Below are 21,261 nucleotides of genomic sequence, written 5' to 3'. Positions count from 1 at the left end.
TGAACCAACAGCCTGGAGGATGAATGGACAGCCCGAGAACAATTTAGTATGAGTTGAAGTAAAAATAGTTTTTGTTTGTGGTATTTGGAACGTCATTTCTTCACACAATGTAAATTAAAATTTATTTTCTTTAAAAAAAAAAAAAAAAAAAAAAAAAAACTAAATGGTTAGATTGGTCTAAATTCATTTGTTAACAAGAGTAGTTTTGAAATAACTGAAAGAATTAGGTAGGTTGAAAGACCCCTAAACCAAATCAAATTCTCGAACACAACCAATATTTTATGTAGGATTTAGCTGGCGGAAGTTCATTCGGAAAAGCATAACTCCGTTTGCAAGTTAAGCACACTAGTCTTAAGTACTCTCATTCCATCATGGCAAGAGTGGTATTGAAATCATCAAATAAGCATGTATGCGCATTTATGAGATCCAACTTCTCAACTTACTGTATCCACATGATAGGTCTGATCCACCCCAAAATAAATCAGACACAAAAGTGGCTAAGCTCAAACAAACCATGCACTCAGTCAACTTCCATTTTACAAAACAACGTTTAGATCTGATCACCCCCAGGAGTTGTTAGCAAAGGTGTGGGGGCTTGCGAATTGGTGATGCTGGGGAAGGCATCATGCGGCGGCTTCATTTACTGCATTGAAAGAGAACAGATGACTCCATTTATTACCTTCTCACCTACCAACTTCTCCCTCCCTATTAAACCCTTCACCTTCACCTTAGACTATATGAACGCTCAAGCAAGCTGATCAGTGATCCCATTAAGTAGAATTCTGATGGGTAATCTTAAGTACTGCTACAGTGTGGCTGTTGCTATGGGGATGTTGTTTATTGGCGTAAGTGTTGGGCAATTTGAAGGTGGTGGAAACGATCCATTCTCCCAAGGTGGGGGGAGAAGGCCGGAGATGGTACCGGCCATGTTCATATTCGGAGACTCTCTCATTGACAACGGAAATAACAACAATCTTCCCTCTTTCGCCAAGGCCAACTATTTCCCCTACGGCATTGACTTCAATGGCGGTCCAACTGGGCGCTTCTCCAATGGCTACACAATGGTGGATGAAATCGGTATGCGCATCTAATCTACTGTTATTCCGTTTTAACACCAAGCCATGCATGTGGATATTATCTATAAAAATGCTTGCATTGTAAATGCATATTCATGCAGCAATGCTGCTTGGACTCCCATTGGTCCCTGCCTTCTCTGAAGCTTCCGGAGCCCAATCTCTCCGCGGAGTTAACTACGCATCCGCTGCTGCAGGCATTCTTGACGCTACGGGAAGGAACTTTGTAAGTATCACATTACTCCTTTTGAACCTTACTTACTTGTAAACAGTGTTATTCATTTGGCATATGGGGATTTGATCAGGTGAGTCGCATACCTTTCAACCAACAAATCAGGAACTTCGAGAGCACGCTTGATCAGATCAGTAACAATCTAGGGGCGGTCAACGTGGGACAATCCATCGCACGGTGCATATTCTTTGTGGGAATGGGGAGCAACGACTATCTTAACAATTATCTTATGCCCAATTACGCCACTCGTAATCAGTATAATGCTCAGCAGTACGCGGACTTGTTGGTTAACCAGTACACGCAGCAGCTCACTGTCAGTACTCCATTTACAGCTTCTTTATTAGCTTTAAATTCCATCATATCAATATTTATGTCAATGTCATGCTGTGCAGAGGCTGTACAATCTGGGGGGCAGAAGGTTTGTGATCGCAGGGTTGGGGCTGATGGGGTGCATTCCAAGCATTTTGGCGCAGAGCGCAGCGGGGAGCTGTTCAGAAGAAGTGAACCAACTTGTTCGACCTTTCAATGTCAACGTGAAGAGCATGATAAGCCAGCTGAATACCAACCTTCCAGAAGCAAGATTTACATACATTGACATAGAGCGCATGTTCCAGGATATGCTTGTCAACTCTAGATTTTATGGGTTAAGCGTGCTGAACAGGGGATGCTGTGGAATTGGTAGGAACAGAGGCCAGATCACATGCCTCCCCTTCCAAACGCCCTGTACCAATCGAGACCAGTACATCTTTTGGGATGCATTTCATCCCACCGAAGCAGTAAACGTCCTTATGGCCCGAAAGGCTTTTAGTGGCGACCAATCCGTTGTTTATCCTTTCAACATCCAGCAGCTTGCCACTCTTTGAAGTTTATTCTTCTGAATTTACCTGTCTTTCTATTTATAACCCTCAACGCCAGTGATGATGCATGCCACAATTTTCTTCAAGAAATTGCATCATTACTACTTTGTAGTGTCTTTCTAGAAAATGCAATGCAGTTTCAGAGTTTATTTTCTACTTTCGTTCTGGCTTACGTTCAATCTGTTGCTATGCTATGGCTTTCTGTAAAATGAATCTATTAATATTATTTACTACTACACGCATCTAGAACAGGGGAAGGTTTTGCTTTTACTTTTATGTATGTCAATAATAGAATCAAAATGGTTGAATTAAGAACAACATACGCTCTTTTAGTGAAATTTGAAAAGAAAAGAAATCGGACAGACAGAGTTGGTGGAAGTGGAAGCGTGGTGTATGCCAGGTTGAGAGCTGTCTACATGAGGGTGTCATGGCCCAATCCTTAGGCCAAGAAGTTGCAGGGCGACTTTGTTCCAGTTTTTTGTCTGACACAGAGATCTCCTCGAGGGCTTGTTGAGGGGTTATGGTGGTAGTTGCGTTAGTGGATGAAAGTGGTTGGGCAGAGAAGGCGGGGCTTTTGTGCATGTTAGAGTGAGAGGAAGATGACAAAGGATTTTGTTGAGGATGTGTCAAATAAATTGAATAATAGATGGGTTTCTTGCAGAATGGGCGATGGGCTATTCATCTCGCGAGATTTGATGGAAAGCAAAGAAATTGGTTCCCATCCCACAACATTCAGATGAAATGCAAGACTGCGACATTTATGAAAAAAAAAAAAAAAAGGACAGCGCAGATCTGAGACATTTATGACACCACAAAATTGGAATGCAACTCACAGAAGTAGAGTTGAAGCTAATAAGATTGCCACTACTGTTTGTGATGTCGACAAGGTAGTTGGTTTGGTACAAAAATTCACTAACAGTTGGTGGACCTTTTTTTTTAAAAAAAGAAAAAAACTCAATAATTTTGTTTCTGTAAATCAATGCAAGGGTGAATATCACAAATACATAGATAAAAGAACATGTATTTATCAAATTTTTATGGAATAATTTACGTAAAAAAACCTAACAGCACTAATTTAAATAGTTTGTAAGTTCAGAAAATAATATTAATTTAGATAGTTTTCTATTACATAAATTTGAGAAAACAATCAAATAAAAGGGATTTTCTAAAAAGGGTTGGAGAATGGGGAGGCGACTAGGGTTGAAGTGGCGTCCATATTTAAGAGCCCTCCACTATTTCAAACAGATTTTAGCGCCACACATCTGTGTCTGTTTTGAGGCAGAATGAAATTCGCGGTGAAGGCGTGGAGCAACTGCAAGGCGCGCACCGGATGTCTACAGCTCGGAAACTGCCCTACCGCCATTGATACTCCTGCTTTACTTCTCTCTACTTGTAAAGGACTGCCTAATTTCATCTCTCCTGATCTTCTTCCGTCTCTCCCTTCCCCTGATTCTCACCTCCTCCAGTTCAGTCCTCTTCACTTGTAAGTATTCTACACTATTCCTACTCTTTCATCTCCATTCCGTCGTTCTCTTTTAATTCACTTTGTGTCGATGTTGTGATGAATCTGCTTATTCGCGTTCATTGTGTTTTTCAATTGGAGCGCCTCAGCCGGAGAGACTGCTTTACTTTGTTGCATTGATTTTCTTTTTATTTATTCGTTCTCGCACTTCGTAGGATTGTCTGTTTTGAGTACGTCTCGTGACCTGGAAACTATTCTACAGTCATGAGAATACGACTGGATAAAGCATGAGATCAGAAGTTCGTACTAAGTGATAATCGTATGATGCTTTTTGAAATGTTCTAGATTACTAAAACCAAGAGGAATGTGTCATGATGATTGCAGCTGATAGTACTATGTGTAGGAGTGTGTTTATGGAAATTGAAATGATTACTATGTCTATGTGGTACTTAAATAACCGAACAGTTGAGTTTGGGAAGCAACGACTACTTTACGTTGACGCGACTTATGCCTTAGGCTCTTCCGAGATAGTTTATCAGTGGTTTTTTCTGTAATCATTTGTATCCATGAAACAACTGTCAAGTAATTTATGGAATCCATTACTTTTATCTGTCTTTTGTCCTTGATTCAATTTCCATACTAGATAAATTTTTAACTCGTACATGACACGCTGTAATGAAAATTTGGTTCTCTTCAGAATTATAAAGTGAGTTCTATTTTTGTACTGGTAAGTGGTACATTAGTTGATTCTGTACGTTGTTTCTTGATGTTGTTGGCGGTTTTTGTTCAGACACTTTATACTCCTGTTACAGCTGTCTTGACTCTGGTTTTATTTTCATGATTCCATCTTTTATTAATTAATAGGCTTTCCTTCACGGTGTAATCAAGAAATAAGTCCGGCAGAAAAGAAATAAAATGTTTCAATTATCACATGAAGATAGTCGTGTTTATTTGGTTTTTGGTTTCTTGTCAGCCACATTGACATTTTAATCCTTTAATTCTTAGCTTGGAAGGTCCTTCATTGAAAACGATATCAAGTATTGGAGGGCTGCAGCATTTACTTGGGTTACATGAATCTGTATTTGCAGCAGTAGCAAGGGATTCTGTTCAGTGCCTTCCAGAATGTAATGCTTCCAATAAATTTGGAGCATCTTTTGAGACTACTTGTGGTCGTCGTTTGGTAATGAGATTTCTGGTTTGGAAAATAAGTTTCTAAGTTTGTGGTTGTTGTTTTGTATCAACTTCTGCTAGCCCTTCCATTACTATTTCGTTGGGAAAAGAAGTTTATGAGTTTGCATTGTAATTGTAGATAAGACCTGTTGAGTATGTTGAATTGATTTCGTCCATGAGACCAGACATTTGGGCCTCCTTGGCTGATGAAGTGCCATCGTGGGTTTCAGATAAAAGGAATAAAACATCAGTGGATCGAACTGTGAGATGGCTCGATGAATGCATCAATTTGAACTCAGTAAGAACGCTACAATGTCCCTTTTATGGTATTAGTTGAACTCTGCTAGATGTCGAATGTTGAGAAATGTAGGTCAAGTATGTTTGTGTGTTTTTAGACTTCAACTTGTGAATAGGCCCACGAAGAGAAAAGAAGCTGAGAAAGCAGTAGACAAGAAATTTTACTGACGACTAAAAACTGCCTCCACGTTAAGTCTTTGGGGACCATCTGGTTGTGCAATTCTATTTGGAAATTTATAGCACGCAGTAATTAGATAGAGGAAAATGAAGCAGCTTAGAATGTGGACCATAATTTCCAAAGCAAGCTGGCGAAAGGAGGGAATAAGAATTCTGGTCTCTTTTAATTAGATAAAGATGGCATAATTCTACAAATAAAATGAGGATATCATGAAAATATTTTAGGAATTCATCGAAAACCTGCTCATGGTTGGTGATTGTCGAATATTTTCCGAATCGGAATATTGGAGTGATTGATTGGTAAGATTTTATTCACATTTTCTAGGAGTAGATTCCCAACTGTAAAAGGGTTAGGGTGCATAAAGTGTCTTGGCTAGATAGTACGGGTGAAGCTTTGAGACAAGGAGCATCTTAAAAAAATTGACTGGAATGTGGTTTCCTAATAGTATTTCGAAAGAGGTTGTTAACAAATACACAAATGAAACCAACACTTTCCCTATTCCTCTGGCTTATAATTAGAGCAGCCTCCGTTCATTTTGTTGTAACTTTAGTAACTTTTAGATCCTCCTAGATGAGTGTTGTTATGTGTTTTTTTGAGGAACAAGGATTCTACCTCCCATGCCTTTTGGTTACATTCTCCTTCTATGTTGGGAATGAAGTTTTCATTTCTAACTAAAAACAAGAGTTTCTACCTCTTAGTTTTTGTGCCCAAAACAAGTTTCTTAAGTATTCTGTGCCAAATGGTTCCTCAGTGGTAAAATGCTCTGGATGTTATGGCTGATGACTTTTCAGTGCTTCCAGAGTATCATTCTTATGGCTTTCAGAATTCCCTCAAAAACAAGAGCGTTGGGCCATATACATTCAGTAAAATAAGTAAAGGTTGATTCTTACAATTTCTAGAGTGCATCTTACGTTATATGACTGTTTTGTTTAGGACTCATCGATGAAAAAGCAATATGAAAACCCTGTCATGATCAAGTGATAGTATTTAGTTTTTTTGTCTAGATTTGGTGCTTTTTACATTTTTCTTTGCCTAGTAATGTCATGAGTGATTTGGAACAATCAATTTATTATTATAATGAAGACAGGTGGGGCTATTTTTGGAGCTATTGTTGGAGGCAATGATATGGAAGAACGCCAAAGATGTGCTTTAGAGGTGGTTAAGCGTAATGTATCAGGTTCAATAACTTTTTCTTTGATATATAAAGGTGAAATAGTGTCAAGATTCGTAGCTTGAGAACTAATTTTGAGCAATATCAATTTTTAGCATCTCCAAAAATTTGTTTAGGCTATCAGAGCTCTGAACAGCCAGTTTGTATCATGTCTTTAAACACATGTTTTTAAATCATTAGCATACAAATAAAATTTTGAACAGAATGCCAATGTTTTCGTTCCTCTGATTCTCGTCATAACACCCCTGACCCTCTCTCGTATGTAAGGGATGATTATTGTCCCTGGCTTCCCACATAAATGTTTCTCAACTCTAGTTTGTTCAGTTAAATTTATCATTTCTATCTTTGCTTCCAATTTCTTGTTCTAATTTCTCAGTTTCATCAAACAAATTTTGGTAGGTTATTGGATTGGAGGTTTTGGGCTTGGAGAGAGCATAGATGAGCGTCCTGCCCTACTTGATGCTGTTACGGTAATAATTTGGCTTATAAAATTGTTAGGTTAGTCTTTTAGGCGTCCCCGTCCATTTCTTGCACCAACTGGGGTGTGGATGGTTTGCATGCGAACCCTACTAGTTAATGAGTTGAACTTTGAAGCTTAATAGGTAGTAAGTTGGATTTGTTTGTGTATACCTTTCTTTGTTTAACAATTCTTTGGACCTTGCTCTTGTTTTTTGAAGTTTTTTTTTTTTCTTTTATCATTACTTTCAACCCTTGATGAATTTTTTCCCCTAACAAAATAAAAAAGGTAACTGCGCTGTGATCGATTCCCTTTACTTCCATATCCCTTTTTTCTCTCTTTCTCCCCGTCATTTTCGTGCACTCTCCATGTGTGTATGTCTGTATATATATATGTGTGTGTGTATTATCTTTATCATCTGCGTTCCAAGTACCTCAATTCAATGCTCTGTTTCTGTGATGTCCATTTTTTATTCTACATTTTCTCCCATGAGTTGTGAAGCAAAAGCATCATAAACCATATCAGAATTTATCTTTTTTGAAAAAGAAGCGTGCTTCTGGTAATTTGTTTCATTGTTTGGACAGGATGTCTTACCAGAGGAATTGCCACGCATGATATGTGGACTCGGACTTCCAGGTATAGTTTTTCAATCTTCTAGGTTGAGTTGCTTGAAGTCCTGTTTCGACTTTTGATTGGATTTCTGTGTCCAGCCTATGGAAGCTGAAAATACATATTTTTAATATTTTTTGTAGCTTGTGACTATGAATTTTGGTTCAATCATTTTTGTCACTCTTTATGATGACCACGTAGTGCATTTTGTCATTGTCGCTTGTCAATCAAATTAGTTTTATTAAATATCATTATTGTTACTATAGTCTATATACACACACATAACGTAACCTCAAAGTTCCAAATCTGTGTACTTCGAGCTTCTGTAGTTTATAAATTAGTGAATTCTTCACTTGAATCAATGAAATAGGCATCAAATGTGAGCTCAATATCATAACCGTAGACTATACGACTCAATTAATTAGCTACCCCTGATAAAATGTTGGATGGCATGTAACCAATTAGAGGTTTAATCGTTCATCTTGGTTGCCCCATCCTATGATTAATCCACCAAGTTTTCTATTTTACATTGGGTTCTCGCTTCAAACAATAATTTGTTTGGATATATGTTTTCTTTGATGTTGCAGAGGAGATCTTGCAGGGTATCGCTGCTGGAGTCGATCTCTTTGACTCTGCGTATGCTATCCATTTTGAATATGGTTTATCTTTCTGCGATTGTCAATGCTGAATGAGCTCTATAAATAGTTTAGTTACTGTGTTGCAGGTACATATATCACTTGACCCTTGGAGGCTTTGCTCTCACCTTCCCACTGAATGGAATTGCGGAGAAACGGCCTGACACGCACCTGAACGACGATGTAAGTGATCGGACAAAAATCAACTTAAGAGCAACACTTTATCGGTAAGTTTGACAATACTTCAGTCTATTCATGCTTGGTATTGATTTGGCAATATTTAATTCCTTATTATCTAATCGTAGATCCTAATTTGCATTGTTATATTTGCTAAAAATGGGTTATTTGTTTTGTTCAGGAAAGATACATCACCAATTCTCGAGGGGTGTAACTGCTACGCTTGCCTGAATCATACCAAGGCTTATATAAATCATTTGCTAAATGTCCACGAAATGCTGGCTCAAATACTGCTGGAGATGTATGAACATTTGACTACTTAGAAAATATTTAGTCGTCTGTCTATATGCATTCTCACAGCAATGGTTCTCATCCTTTTGCAGACATAATACTCATCATTATTTAGGATTCTTTCGATCAATCAGAGAAGCAATCAAGGCAGGCAAATTTCAGCAATATCATCAGAAATTCGTTGAGGGTAGGCGCAATCATCTAGCCCTGCCAGCCGCAGCAATCACTCATGACGAGCTCATCAAATAAGTAATTTGAATATTGCCAACAATGTTTTGTTTTACCGAACAATTTTATCAACTGATCATACTATATATTAGGGGCAGGTACATCTGGTCACTCTAAATTTTCATCCTCACAATTCCGTCGTTTGTAGGATCTAATTGAAGATATGGTCTATCTAGCATTCAAGTTCTTTTGTTGATCCTGTAAATCTAATATTACATTCAACATACTCATCAATAGGGATTTAGGACATAATATTTAAGAATGCAATCAATACCCTTGCTTTCTTCTTGTACAAAAATATATTTGCGACCATATTTGGCAAAGACTTGTATTGCTTCACAGGTAAGGCATGTAACGGTATCAGACGCCAAAATTGCAAGGTGGCTGCAGAACATGTCTAGAATATGAGACCAAATCTGCTTGTAGTTGCCAGTTTCAATACCAGTACTGGGATCGACAAAATAATGTACCTGATATTTAGGGTTTAGATATTTAAAACAATGGAGGTAACAGTAAACATGCAATATATATAGTCGACTGAAGTAAATATGACAGACATCATATAACGTAAAACCAACTAGAGCATAGTTTGACAGTCTTGAGGCATTTTGATTTTGGATGGATCAACTCAAACAAATTTTAGAACTAAAAAGTTAATCAATTCATAAAGTTTACATTTATTTAAACTTAAAGCAAATAAGTTGATTGGCAGTGAATGAGTTCAAACTATAGTGATTACCTAGTTGAGACTTGATATATACGTATAAAAACTCACCAAGGCAATGAGAGAAATAACATAACCTCAAGAGCATGGAGATATTCATTTCCTAAAAAGCACATGAATGAGGGGAAAAAATACGGAAAGGACTCTTGTATTAGTTTGCACGAACAATCTTCATTCTCGTATCATCTCAAGATGAGTAGGTTAGTATGATCAGATCGCATTAAGTGTAAGGGAGTGTTAAGGCTACAAGGTACTCAATATCAAATTCAAATTCTTGTAGGATTCTTGGACCTAAGGTGTTACACATGGTATCAAAAAGGAATCTCTCCTCATACGATGTGGTTTAGAAACGAACTAAAGTAGATGTTAGTTGGCATGTGACGCTCGAATAGAGGAGCCACATGAGTGAATGTAGGAGGTCTCATGCTCAAACTCCTGTAATTTCATTTACTCTCCAATTAATATTGATTTTTATTTGTTGAACCTTTTACAAATTTTCAAACTAACAAGTAAAAAAGAAAAGTTGAAGTTTGATAGAATTAAATTTAGGTCAATTATAAGTTTAGTGAAACTAAACTTATAATTTGATATCTACGTGTTGTTCAAACTATGGTGATTACCTATTTAAGATTTGATATCTACGTGTTTCCATGTCAAAAAAATGTCTTAAGAGTTGCGTTATAAAATCCACCGTGACAATGAGAGAAATACATAACCTCAAGAGCATGGAGATATTCAGACGGAAATCAAATAGCAAACCTCTTTCGATCCGGAGATGTTGAGAACTAACTTTGTCCGTTATGATCCTTCTCCCACGTTTATGAAAGATGCAAGGAAGCTCCAGCTCTCACAATGCCTCGCGCACACTTCACGAGTATACTGGAAAGTTTATCCATATTTGTATTATAACAAAACACTACAATATATTAGAGTTGAGCATTCATTCATCCATTTACATTCTTCAACCAAAATATAAGCAGAGAGAGTAACAATGTTGGGAAATTAAAATAAACAAATAAGATCTGATTCAATCCTACGGTGTGAGAGTGTAAACTATTCATGCTACTTATCTGGATACTCAGCATATTCAAGTAGTTTTTTTTTTTTTTTTTTTCTAATATAAGAAACGAACTTCATTGAAAATAAAAATTGAAAGAAAACAAGGGCATCCAAACAAAACAAGTCCACAAAAAAAGGTCCCATTAAAGCATTTTAAGCAGTATTAACACAGTGCTTACCCAACCAACTATTATCCAGTTTCAAAGTTCCAACCTAATAGACCCTAACTACGAAAAACGGACCACCGGATTTATGAAGCTGACAGAAAAGAACAATAAAACAGAGTTAACTTAGCTGTGCTAATAACACGGGTTCTCTCCGCTACCTACTTTTAAATATTACTATAACGAATTATGGCGAAGGTAATTTAGTGATGTTATAGATGAAACTGAAAAGGTGAGATAAACAGGGTACAGGTATATGTAATATAGGGAGGATAGCCCATCAGCATACCAGGTTGTTCTCGTATGAGAAAAGTTGCAACTTTCTGGGTGGTGGATCTGTTGAGGCAGTTCCCTATGAATGGATATTCACACTGCACACGATATGCATGATGGCGGACAACTCTGTTTCAACAAGTGGAAATTGGAAACTTGTTACAGAAATAATTGCGTCGTAGAGCTTCAGGATGCAACAAAAAACCAGTTTTTTATGTATCTTTTCCATTCATTTAAGACAAATAAAAGCTAAATATCAAACCAATATTCAAAGAAAATGCGTTCCAAATAAAACTGCATCCATTTGCATGAAATAAATTATTTTTAGGTACCAGGATGATTTTACAGAGTAAAATGGAGGAGAGGTGGCCATAAAATCAACAGCTCAAGCTTTAAATAGATTTATATATGGGATATTGGTGCAACAAAAAATAGGTCGACCAAATTCATCGCGAAACTGCATTCCTTTTTGTAACCAACTCAAAAAGCCACTTTGACTCTTCATATCTTCCTGGTAAACTCCATAGAAATTTAACTCCTCCATGCGTAACATATATTTTGTTCCAATATAACCTATATTCTGTTCCAATATAACCTATATTTTGTTCCAATATAACCTATGTAATTCAATAAAGGTTAAACCCCAAGCTATAAGAAGATAGTGTTGTTTTGGCCTCCGACATATGATAACTGCATAATCAGAAAGACACGTTACCAAATTAATATTCCTCCTGCTGAGAGAACTAACCGACACTGTTCTTGAGCCCCATATAAGTCTTGCCAATGAAGAGAAGGAAGATGTTCTCTTTAGCAACAAGATGAGAGACATCATATAAGGATAAGAGGTTACTGATATGAGCAATTTCCTGACCAGAACCAGATAAATACTTGTTTTACCCTAACTCTTTTCTTTCTTTTTTTTTTTTTTTCTTTAATATCCATGAGTGTCCGGCCGACTTGTGGTGGACCTTGACTAATCTCTCGGGACAATTGTTTGATTCTATTACATTCGATTGTCAAGGCAAGTCTTTCAATCATAGTTTTAGAGATGCTAGAATGTAAGCATTGGCACAAACTTGATTTCGACGACAGAAAATAATGTAAGCAGGATAAAAGAATATAGCAAAGTAGATAGGCTAAATCTTATTAATCCTATGTGTCTATCAGTCTGTCATCTCTGTGCGATTATGTAATTAACATTAACAAAGTAGTTCTAGGTCTACCGCGTACAACTGTTGGTTCCATTTAATTGCATTGATATGACATATAATCTTAGCAACTGTATCTGTTTAAAATATGTTCCACACCGGAATTGCATATTGTAGAACAAACTAGTTAAAGGAGGATATCAAGTAAAAATACCAGATGAAACACAAAAATAAAGACACATATTGAGCTGGAAAAAAAAAAGAAACAATCCGGAGAGCTGGTTAGAATGAAATAAAGAGCGGATCACCTCCCTAAAACTTTTAAAAAATACATATGAAAATGAAGATTAATATCATGAGGATGTAAAATGAAGAATACAAGTAACTCGCGACATTTCTCGGAGTCTTTTGGTGGATATGAATATCAAGTAATCAAGGCAACTTCATCAGAAGTGCTAATTCAAAATCATGTAAACGCGCAAATTTATATATATTTACTCACAGCGAAAAGCTTGAGCAAAAGGCAGAGATAAGATAGAAAACTTGTAGAAAGGATGCTTCCATTGCTCGAAAACTGCATTATTTTCACGCGAATCGAGCTCTTCAGTTTCAGGTTCTGAGCGAACAGAGTTCATGTAGAAATTCTCACCAATGTTGCAGAAATCGGAAAGAGATTCCGATTCAGGAGGCCGGATGCCATTGCTTGGTTGAAGCTCCGTTCGGCACGTCGATCGTAGAGCAGTGGAGAGAGGAGTAATGTGAGGGAGGTTAATTGGTTTCGAACTGCCGTATCCTTTTATATGAATTGGTAGTGCGAGAATTGAACTTCGTCTCTTTATTTATTTTTTGTTAAATAATAATAATTGACGAGATTTCTAAAATTTATCGAAAAATAAATTTAAAATTTAAAGTATTGATTAAAAAAGTATTTTAAGTGAGAAAGAGTCACGGATCTACATATTTTGGGATTACCTTTAGATGAAATAAATATGGAAATATTAATTAATTAGGGAATAATATATTTTAATCAATTTATTATAAATATTATTAATTTATGTTAATCATTATGATTAATTATTTATGGATTATCCTATTACTAGAGTTGAATGTACATAATTGACCCAGATATTCTACTTGTGATTGAATTGTTTGTGTTACTAAAATATTGAAATAAATAATTTTAAGGATTGAAATGAAAAAAAATAAAAATAAAAAAAATTGTAAATTGAATCCTAGAAGACAAAAAGATGTCCAAGTGAACAAAATAATGGAAAAAAGGAAACGAGGCAAGACAGCTAAGCAATTTCCCTCCCCAAAAAAAAAATGGAAAGAAATTAAGTATCTACAGAGGAAAAGGCGAAAAGGTTAAGAGAAAATCTTGTAGGACTTGAATGAAAGAATAATCTGGCGAAGTCCCCCAATGGGCGTCAAAACTGCAATCGATACTCCAATGATCGTCGCCGTCTGCAGATCAAAAACCCCCAAATTCGTAAATAAAGTAAAATAAAATAAAATAAAATAAAATAGCTTCCCCACAAATTTTATTACGTACCCAAGATGCAATCCAGTGGAAGCTCCATGGCTTGGGTCGTTTAATTATCAACCACATGATGCAAGGCACCTGCCATGATTCAAATAAATCATTATTTATTTATTTAAAAATAAAAATAATAAAAATAATTAAAACCTTACAAAATATGAGGTGGCAGCAAACACTAATCCCCCGAAGAATCCCAGTAGTCCTCCAAAAAATGGAATGCACATCCCCACAAATCCTACTAATGCTGTGGAAGCCCATACACTCCGATTAATTATTTTTAAACAAAAATTGATTCCATTTCAGTTTGAATGTACTTACCAACGTAACTGCTGCGGGCAATGAGTCGCAGTGCTCGACTTGGCTTGAACCGGTAGCTTCCTACTAAAGCCGATTCTATGGTGTCGAACACGGGCATTGCGAATACCTAGGAGGAGTAACACAATGTTATTTTAGAAATTTAAAAGAAAAATAAAATTAAATAGCACACTAACCTGGTAGCTTCCAATGACGTGCAGAAAAACCATGAAGTTGGCAGCAGCTATCAGCCACTTGGGGTTCTCCAGGGAAACAAGAACGTCGTCGTCCACAGCGATCCCAAACGCCCAATATCCGGATATGGAAACTGAGATGTAGCAGATGGCAACAATCACGTAAGCCACCGTAACCCCACGCCACATCGGCACCTTCGACGGCTTCTCTTCCGTAGACGGAATGGTGGCTTGTATTTCCAAAACCACGCTGTGCCCCGCAAATGCGAACGCGATGGTCCCAATTCCGTTCAAAGCGTCGAAGGCCTGGCCGGGGGCGGTGTGGGATCGAACCCCGTACGTGACTTGGAGGGAGTGGTGGTCCTCGTTTCCTTTGATGAAGGATGCGACGCAAGCCACCATGGAGTAGGCGAAGGACATGATTGCAGCAAGTAGAGACACTCCTTTCAGGGAGTTGAAATTCGGGCTTTGGGACAACACCAGTTGAAGCACCGTGAAGAACAGGATGAAGTACGTCTCTCGGATTTCATCGAACGTGTCCGGAAACACAAGCTCGCACGACTTCTTCAGGGACTTGCCCCCGGTCACAGCGTACACAATGCTGGAAGCTACCTGAACAGTGAGTTGGAGGGGCATTATGGTCCAGTACCCAAGCTTGGGTCCGAACGCGTACATCCCAAGCTCCGGGTATCGGTCAAACCGCCGCCCGGGAGCCACCTCGTGCAACTGCACCAGCTGCCACAGCGAGTAGAACGTGATAATCCAAGACAGCACAATCGCCGTCACTCCAGGGGCCCTATACGCAATATATATATATATATATATATATATATATATATATATCATATCAACAACTTAAATTAAAATCCAATCATTTAATCTCAACTACCTATCTATCTACAAATGCATAAAACAACAAACCATCCAAGCTGAGACAGGGCAAAGGGCAGGCCGAGCACCCCCGCGCCCACCATGGCGGTGACATTGTGAAAAGCGGAGTACCACCACTTGGCTTTCCTGGAGGCGGTGATGGGCAGCCAGTTGTTAAGTTGGGCATGGGGCTTGCCTTCTTCGGGTGGCGTCGTGGAATGGGTGGCCTGGTCGGGATGAATTTCTTCATGGCTTTGGATATTGTTCTCTGGATCCTGCGATACAATAAGGCACATTGAAAATATATAAACAATGAAAGGGAAAGCGAGATAGAGGGTGAGAGGTACCATTTGGAAGGTGAAGGAGGAAAGGGTGGTAGTGTTTGAATTGAGATGGAAAAGTATGGGATGGGGGTGTATGTATATATATATATGCCAGTGTTTGTGTGCGGTGGGAGACAGGTTTGAGAGTGGATAAAGCGTTGATTCGGAGATCCTAGAATCGCGTTGTTTTTTTTTTTTTTTTTTTTTGAACCATTCCTCGTTTTCCACAACCTTAAATCTGTGTGTGTCATCTCATGTTTCAGATCCTAACGCGAAGCCTTTGGGAACTCGGATATGGATAATTGTCTCTTTTCTTTTTTTTGGTTCTTCAAACCTTCTTGTCCATGTATTCTATTTCGTCATGTTTCCCACGTTTTTCTGCTTCCTTTTCTATTCTTTTTCTCTTCTTTTCTTTTCTTCATGACATATGTTTTTCTTAGTATGATATACAGATGGAACATTAAATAAAATACGTAAGATCCATAAGGTACTTTAAGTTGACACTAAATCATTTAATTGTTTTATTAGTGATGTAAGTAGATTTAGCATAAGGTACTAAATTGTTTGTTAGCTCAGTAGGTTGTGTTATTTTATGTTGCTTTTATATATATATATATATATATATATATATATATATATATAAATGTTGTTTTGTGATATTTGATGATTGCAAAGTATGTCAAGTTATGTCAGGTTTCTATTATTTTATCTTTCTCATAATCTCTGTTATTAATAAAAATTAGTGAAGCATATTTGGGCTAAATATGACATTTTTACTGGCGCATGGCAACGAGACAACTCGATCATCAACAATAGTCGTGATTAATAGTGACGATGATGACACAATGAGCGCCAATGAAATCAATATGAATCAAAGACTGACAAAATGAATGACGCTCGAGAACCAGGACATATACGAACAAAGCAGACAATCATTGATTTTGTGGAGGAGCAGAGCTCCGAGTGTCACTGCGAGATGAGTTAGCTGCAGCAACAAACCTGAACTGCGGGTTCCAAGACATCAGGCGGACAAGCAAGGAAGATCATAGATAGCTTATTGAGGGATTTTAGTTTGATATCTTCCATTAACAAAAACCACTTAAAAATTTAATATTTCTGTAAAAAGGGAAATAAAAAAGGGTATCTAAATAAAAATAAATATAAGGGCATCTAAATTATGACGTAGGTGAGGCGGGGGAGCAAGTAGGAAGGGCATGGGAGCATTAATTAATGTAGAAAAAGAAGCATATGGTGACACAAAAATTCCAATTTTCACACATCAAATTGTTGTTCCAGTCAAACCAAATTAGGAAAACCCGTCGCTCTCAGCTGATGATATAAATTAGATAAATAAAGATGTGTAGTACAAATATTTGAATCTACCTACTTTTTTGGTAACCACTTGGGAGTCGGGGGCTTTGTGCTTTTACATTAGGCTTGCACTACCTTCCGGAATTTGGTTCTCAGTTTGGAGAAAAAAAAAAGACACACGTGCATTAATAAATCTTTCTATTATTATCTTTTAATCACGTGCACTCAATGTATTTGACCAATTCTTTATATATTTTGATAATAAAATAATAATAATCAGTGTATTTATTATTTAATTAGTGACTCGGTCTGGAGACCAATAAACCACTTTTAATTCCAACTCATTTGTGTTCATATAATATCTTTCACAGCATAAAATTAAATGGGAGGCAGGGGGAAGCAGATGATGGCGGTGATTGGACGGAAGGGATGACGTGGAGTTTGCATCAAATTAAATGGTTCAACACGTTTATTGTTGGCGGAGCGGAGGGAGGCGGGAGACACATTTTTCCTTCCCATCCCAGCCCATTCTAATTTCTAATATTAATTTTTATTATTTTATTTAATCTCTGTACATATATATACTTTTGACTTTGACTTTGAAAATTTTGACAAATACGCAATCCTATTGGATATGCTGCAATACTAGTATATTCAATTCACCAGATTTAGCAATTGACTTTCCTCTTGGATTTCAACCTATAAAAACCAAAAACTTTCTTCCTCTTTCCCATCACTTCCCTCCTCCTTTACCTCCAGCTTCCACTCCAAAAGTATATCCATCCATTGTCAACTCAATTGATCTTATCATGGCTTCTAATTCCAACACTAGTCCTCCTGAGACAAAGAAATACAAGGGCGTACGACGGCGTAAGTGGGGGAAGTGGGTGTCAGAGATTCGAGTTCCGGGCACACAAGAGCGCATGTGGCTTGGTTCTTACTCGTCGCCGGAAGCTGCCGCCGTGGCTCACGACGTCGCATATTATTGCCTGAGAAGACCCTCAAACCTCGACCACCTCAACTTCCCGCCCATGGTTCTGCCCTTGACCAACCACCTCCTTATCCGAGACGACATGTCGCCTGGCTCCATTCAGAAGGCAGCCTCCGACGCTGCCATGGCCGTCGATGCGCAGTATATATGTAACAGCTCGCCTGATCGGGGCAGCAGCGGCGGGACAGGGGCATTTCACGGATCAGGATACGAGAGTTATACTGCGATGAATGATCAAGATCGAGATCGAGATATTTCCATCGAAGATTATCTGTGAGCGTCAATTTGATCATTGGTGATTAACGGCGGGGATCTTATGATAGTTTTATCGAATAGTGATCAATTTTTCATTAGACTTCCATCGGGGCCGGGCAGGATCTCCACCTTTCCATGATTTAAAGTGGACTGGAGAGATTAAATTTTATTAAATATATAAATTAAATTAAAATATCGGAAATTATGGTCGTACCCTAAGAAATAAGAACATGAATGGTTGTGCTGTAAAAGCTAGAAACAAAGATCCTGAATTTAGTACGCAGAAAAGGATTCTCTTGAAATTAATAAAAATTAAATATCATATATATTTAAAATTCAAAGCTCTCCCTTTCTAATATGATTGTGTTCCATTTATTTATTTATTTATTATTACGCGAGCTGGGTATTAAAATTTGATAAAAATGATGGAAAAATGAAAGTGAGTGGATGGGAAAATGGACGGTGCCATACAGAAACAATGGTGTCGTCAAAGCCAAGACTTTCGGTGTGAATACGAACAAAATTCAAACTTCAAACTTGGAGCTGCATTAATAACAGTGACGAGGTAAGGTTTTTGTTTTTGGTTTCTTTCTGAAACGTGGGTCGACTCACCATGGTCGTGGACCATTGAATTATTTAGATTAATTAAATCATTTACTTCGTATGTAACAAAAGCTGGAATAGCTCAGTTGGTTAGAGCGTGTGGCTGTTAACCACAAGGTCGGAGGTTCAAGCCCTCCTTCTAGCGTTTTTTTATTCACCAAGTTTTTGTTAATTTTTTTATATTCAGGTTTTTAGTACAGAAAATGAAATAAATTATCTATATACATCATGAAACCACTTAATTCTAACACTTCCTCTAAGATTTTGATCATCAAAATCCTAACAAAACTGATTAAAAACAAATCAGTATTAATATATTTATTAGTTTAAGGTCACTTGAATGGAATAGGATTAAAGAAAAAAAAATGAAGCCACATCTCACAAACAAAGTATACATTTCAGGAAAGTGGAAACTACCCTCGTGTAAAACAAATTTGGTTACTATTGTTGTAAAAATAAATAAAGTATTCTTCAAAACAAACAAAATAGTAAGCAGATAAAATTATTTTTTTATCGACAAAAAAAATTATAACTATAATCGGACGCAGACAGATTCTAAGGCTATTGAATCAAGCAAATGCGAACAGATTGACTGCAATATACTCTACATAAATTACATTTATAAATAGCTATAGAAGAGCGTTGCTGTGCTTAGAAAGGGATGATGTGTTCTAAATTTCAAAAGCGAGCTAACTTCTGTACATTTGGCTTCCAGCTTTTTATGGCTTTTAGCTTAACTTAGATTACGCATTTGAGTTCAGAATTTTGAGTGTTCCTTGAAATAAATAGGTAGCTACATATCTTGCTTGGGCCTTCTGCTCAACTCTGAATAGTGACCACCCATTAACTGCAAAATCTCCTCCCAGAGTCCCTCTGATGCGGCGCCACTAATTAGATTTGAGCTACAAGCAGCCACATGCCAGTAATCTGATTCAATCTCCTCCCTCAATTGATCCAGTTGCCACCCAGCATAGCCCACAAAGAATCTGAAGTCCTGAGGCTTAAGGATTCCCTTCTTCACCAGCACTGCAGCTTCATCAAGGCTGTTTCGAGCGCCAAAGCAGAGGCCTGGGATCACTTCTTCAAACCCATGGAGTTTCAATTTTTCTCCTGTTTTCATCAAAAACATGCTCGCCTCAACAGGCCCCCCAAAGTGTAGAGAGCAATCAGAGAATGTAGTTGCTAAGTCAAGATTGGTTGGATTCATATGCTTGATCTTTTTGTGGAGCGGGGAATTAATCACAACCCCAAATGGCCCCTCCTCAGGATGTCTGTTTCCACATCTGAGGAGAAGAATGACTGTTCGCTCAAAACTGCGAACACCCTCCAACTTCTCTGTGGCCACAAGGACACACCCAGTCTCAGGCACAGGAATGGGATGTGCCCACTTCAGGCCCAGAGGCCTACACTCGTGAGCGTCACCCTTTGCATTTTCCACCTTCTCTGCCTGCAAATAATTCACACCACGCAAGAATAGTGCATTGGATGATCAAGGAGTTTACATTTCTTTCATTCACCCTGTTTTGTCTGCATTTATGTTCTTCACCTATCCTACCTCATGAAACCAGGTAACACCATAATCTTCTAATGCAACAAAAGATAAGCTTTAGGCGTGTATGCGAGGGTTTCTACCCTAGGGAACTAAAAACGCGGTATCTCATAATTACCAGATTATACCCATTTCCTATTAGGAGTATGATCAAATTCTGTAAAAGCATCATAAATCACCTGCTCACGAGCAAATAGATTTGCTCTGAATTCCCTCCAGTCCAAATTAATATGATGTGATTTTTGGGAAGAAGATTCATTAGTTTTGTTGGCATCAGAAATATTGTTTGATTTAGCGTCATCTCCAGGTACCGAATGGTCACCATTTCCTGCACTTACGAAAGAAAAACAAAAAATGATAGTTCTCATGGTGGGCACAGATAATAAATATTAAAACGGTTTCCAAAAGGCACTTTATATTTAGGAACAAAAAAAAAAAAAAAAAAAAAAAAAAAGAAAAGAAAAGAAAAGAAAGAAACTGATACAGAATCATACAAATGTTATTGGGAAAATCCAATGCCCTGATTTTAGGTTTCAAGCTTACATATACAATTCTACAGTCAGTATTACATCCCAATTCCCAAGCAGAGCAAAAGGGCAAATATCGTAATGCCAGGGAAATGTGAAAAGAAACTCGGAATCCGAATCAAAGAAGAAGAGATCAAGAATTCTGGAAGAAAAAAAGTACCAGGAGAGGGAGAATTGTCGCGATTCTTCTTGGCAACCGCTGTGACCAGAAAAGAGCGAGAAGCAGAAGGCCTGAAAAGTGGGATCTTAAGCAGGCGCAGAAGATGAGCGCCAAAGAGATGTGAAGAGGAAAATCTCCTCGTAGTCTTCGGCAAGCTGGGAGAAATGGGTTGTTTGAGTGAGAAGGTGGCGGTATTCTTGAGATTTACAGTGCAGAGATCCATATCCGAAACGATTTTGCTGGGGGAATTAGACACGAGTGTGGGAAAGAATGATGATCCAATCCAGAGCAGAGGAAAATATCAGGTGGGAAAAAGGAAAAGAAATAGAATATTATGGCGAGACGATATAATGTTGAAGATTAAAGGCAAACAATGAGCAGCCAAAAGTTGAGGTCAAAATGATAGCAGGGCGCCGAGAGAATATGCCATAGTTTAACG

At 37.8% G+C, this 21,261-nt stretch overlaps 4 protein-coding genes, 1 long non-coding RNA gene, 1 other non-coding gene and 1 pseudogene across 7 annotated transcripts; 4 read left to right on the top strand and 3 right to left on the bottom strand.

The window, feature by feature from the left end:
- Positions 1-473: 473 nt before the first annotated feature.
- Positions 474-2,318, top strand: LOC111790692 (GDSL esterase/lipase At1g71691). Its single transcript, XM_023671708.2, has 4 exons — positions 474-1,077; positions 1,178-1,299; positions 1,379-1,618; positions 1,698-2,318. The coding sequence occupies exons 1-4, from the start codon at positions 786-788 to the stop codon at positions 2,166-2,168; spliced, it is 1,125 nt and encodes a 374-aa protein (XP_023527476.1). The 5' UTR covers positions 474-785; the 3' UTR covers positions 2,169-2,318.
- A 1,010-nt stretch (positions 2,319-3,328) lies between these two features.
- LOC111776693 (uncharacterized) lies at positions 3,329-9,031 on the top strand. The gene is made up of 10 exons (XM_023656013.2): positions 3,329-3,645; positions 4,630-4,804; positions 4,934-5,092; positions 6,353-6,446; positions 6,840-6,910; positions 7,482-7,533; positions 8,094-8,142; positions 8,231-8,368; positions 8,500-8,619; positions 8,702-9,031. The coding sequence occupies exons 1-10, from the start codon at positions 3,446-3,448 to the stop codon at positions 8,856-8,858; spliced, it is 1,215 nt and encodes a 404-aa protein (XP_023511781.2). The 5' UTR covers positions 3,329-3,445; the 3' UTR covers positions 8,859-9,031.
- LOC111776709 (uncharacterized) lies at positions 8,863-13,006 on the bottom strand. 2 transcript variants are annotated; one of them, XR_002812282.2, is made up of 4 exons: positions 12,708-13,006; positions 11,074-11,186; positions 10,321-10,440; positions 8,863-9,307 (listed from the first exon to the last, which is right to left on the bottom strand). It is a non-coding gene; the product is annotated as an uncharacterized LOC111776709 (long non-coding RNA). The 2 variants fall into 2 exon arrangements; XR_015422810.1 differs by having other exon boundaries at positions 8,993-9,307; positions 10,321-10,477.
- Positions 13,007-13,408: 402 nt separating this feature from the next.
- Positions 13,409-15,458, bottom strand: LOC111805598 (Transmembrane amino acid transporter family protein). The gene is made up of 6 exons (XM_087129350.1): positions 15,155-15,458; positions 14,237-15,029; positions 14,064-14,169; positions 13,898-13,989; positions 13,758-13,826; positions 13,409-13,669 (listed from the first exon to the last, which is right to left on the bottom strand). The coding sequence occupies exons 1-6, from the start codon at positions 15,451-15,453 to the stop codon at positions 13,571-13,573; spliced, it is 1,458 nt and encodes a 485-aa protein (XP_086985476.1). The 5' UTR covers positions 15,454-15,458; the 3' UTR covers positions 13,409-13,570.
- Positions 15,459-17,462: 2,004 nt separating this feature from the next.
- LOC111781010 (ethylene-responsive transcription factor ERF020 pseudogene) lies at positions 17,463-18,324 on the top strand (annotated as a pseudogene).
- A 333-nt stretch (positions 18,325-18,657) lies between these two features.
- Positions 18,658-18,731, top strand: TRNAN-GUU (transfer RNA asparagine (anticodon GUU)). Its single transcript has one exon. It is a non-coding gene; the product is annotated as a tRNA-Asn (tRNA).
- Positions 18,732-19,174: 443 nt separating this feature from the next.
- On the bottom strand, positions 19,175-21,249 carry LOC111808360 (uncharacterized). Its single transcript, XM_087129433.1, has 3 exons — positions 20,823-21,249; positions 20,315-20,463; positions 19,175-20,033 (listed from the first exon to the last, which is right to left on the bottom strand). Exons 1-3 carry the CDS (start codon positions 21,043-21,045, stop codon positions 19,380-19,382), a joined length of 1,026 nt encoding a protein of 341 aa, XP_086985559.1. The 5' UTR covers positions 21,046-21,249; the 3' UTR covers positions 19,175-19,379.
- Positions 21,250-21,261: the final 12 nt, after the last annotated feature.

Source organism: Cucurbita pepo, chromosome 1 (assembly GCF_057944985.1).
Source record: "Cucurbita pepo subsp. pepo isolate OVF chromosome 1, ASM5794498v1, whole genome shotgun sequence".
In the NCBI taxonomy this organism is placed as follows: Eukaryota; Viridiplantae; Streptophyta; class Magnoliopsida; order Cucurbitales; family Cucurbitaceae; genus Cucurbita; species Cucurbita pepo.
This window is presented reverse-complemented; position numbering and strand designations above follow the sequence as displayed.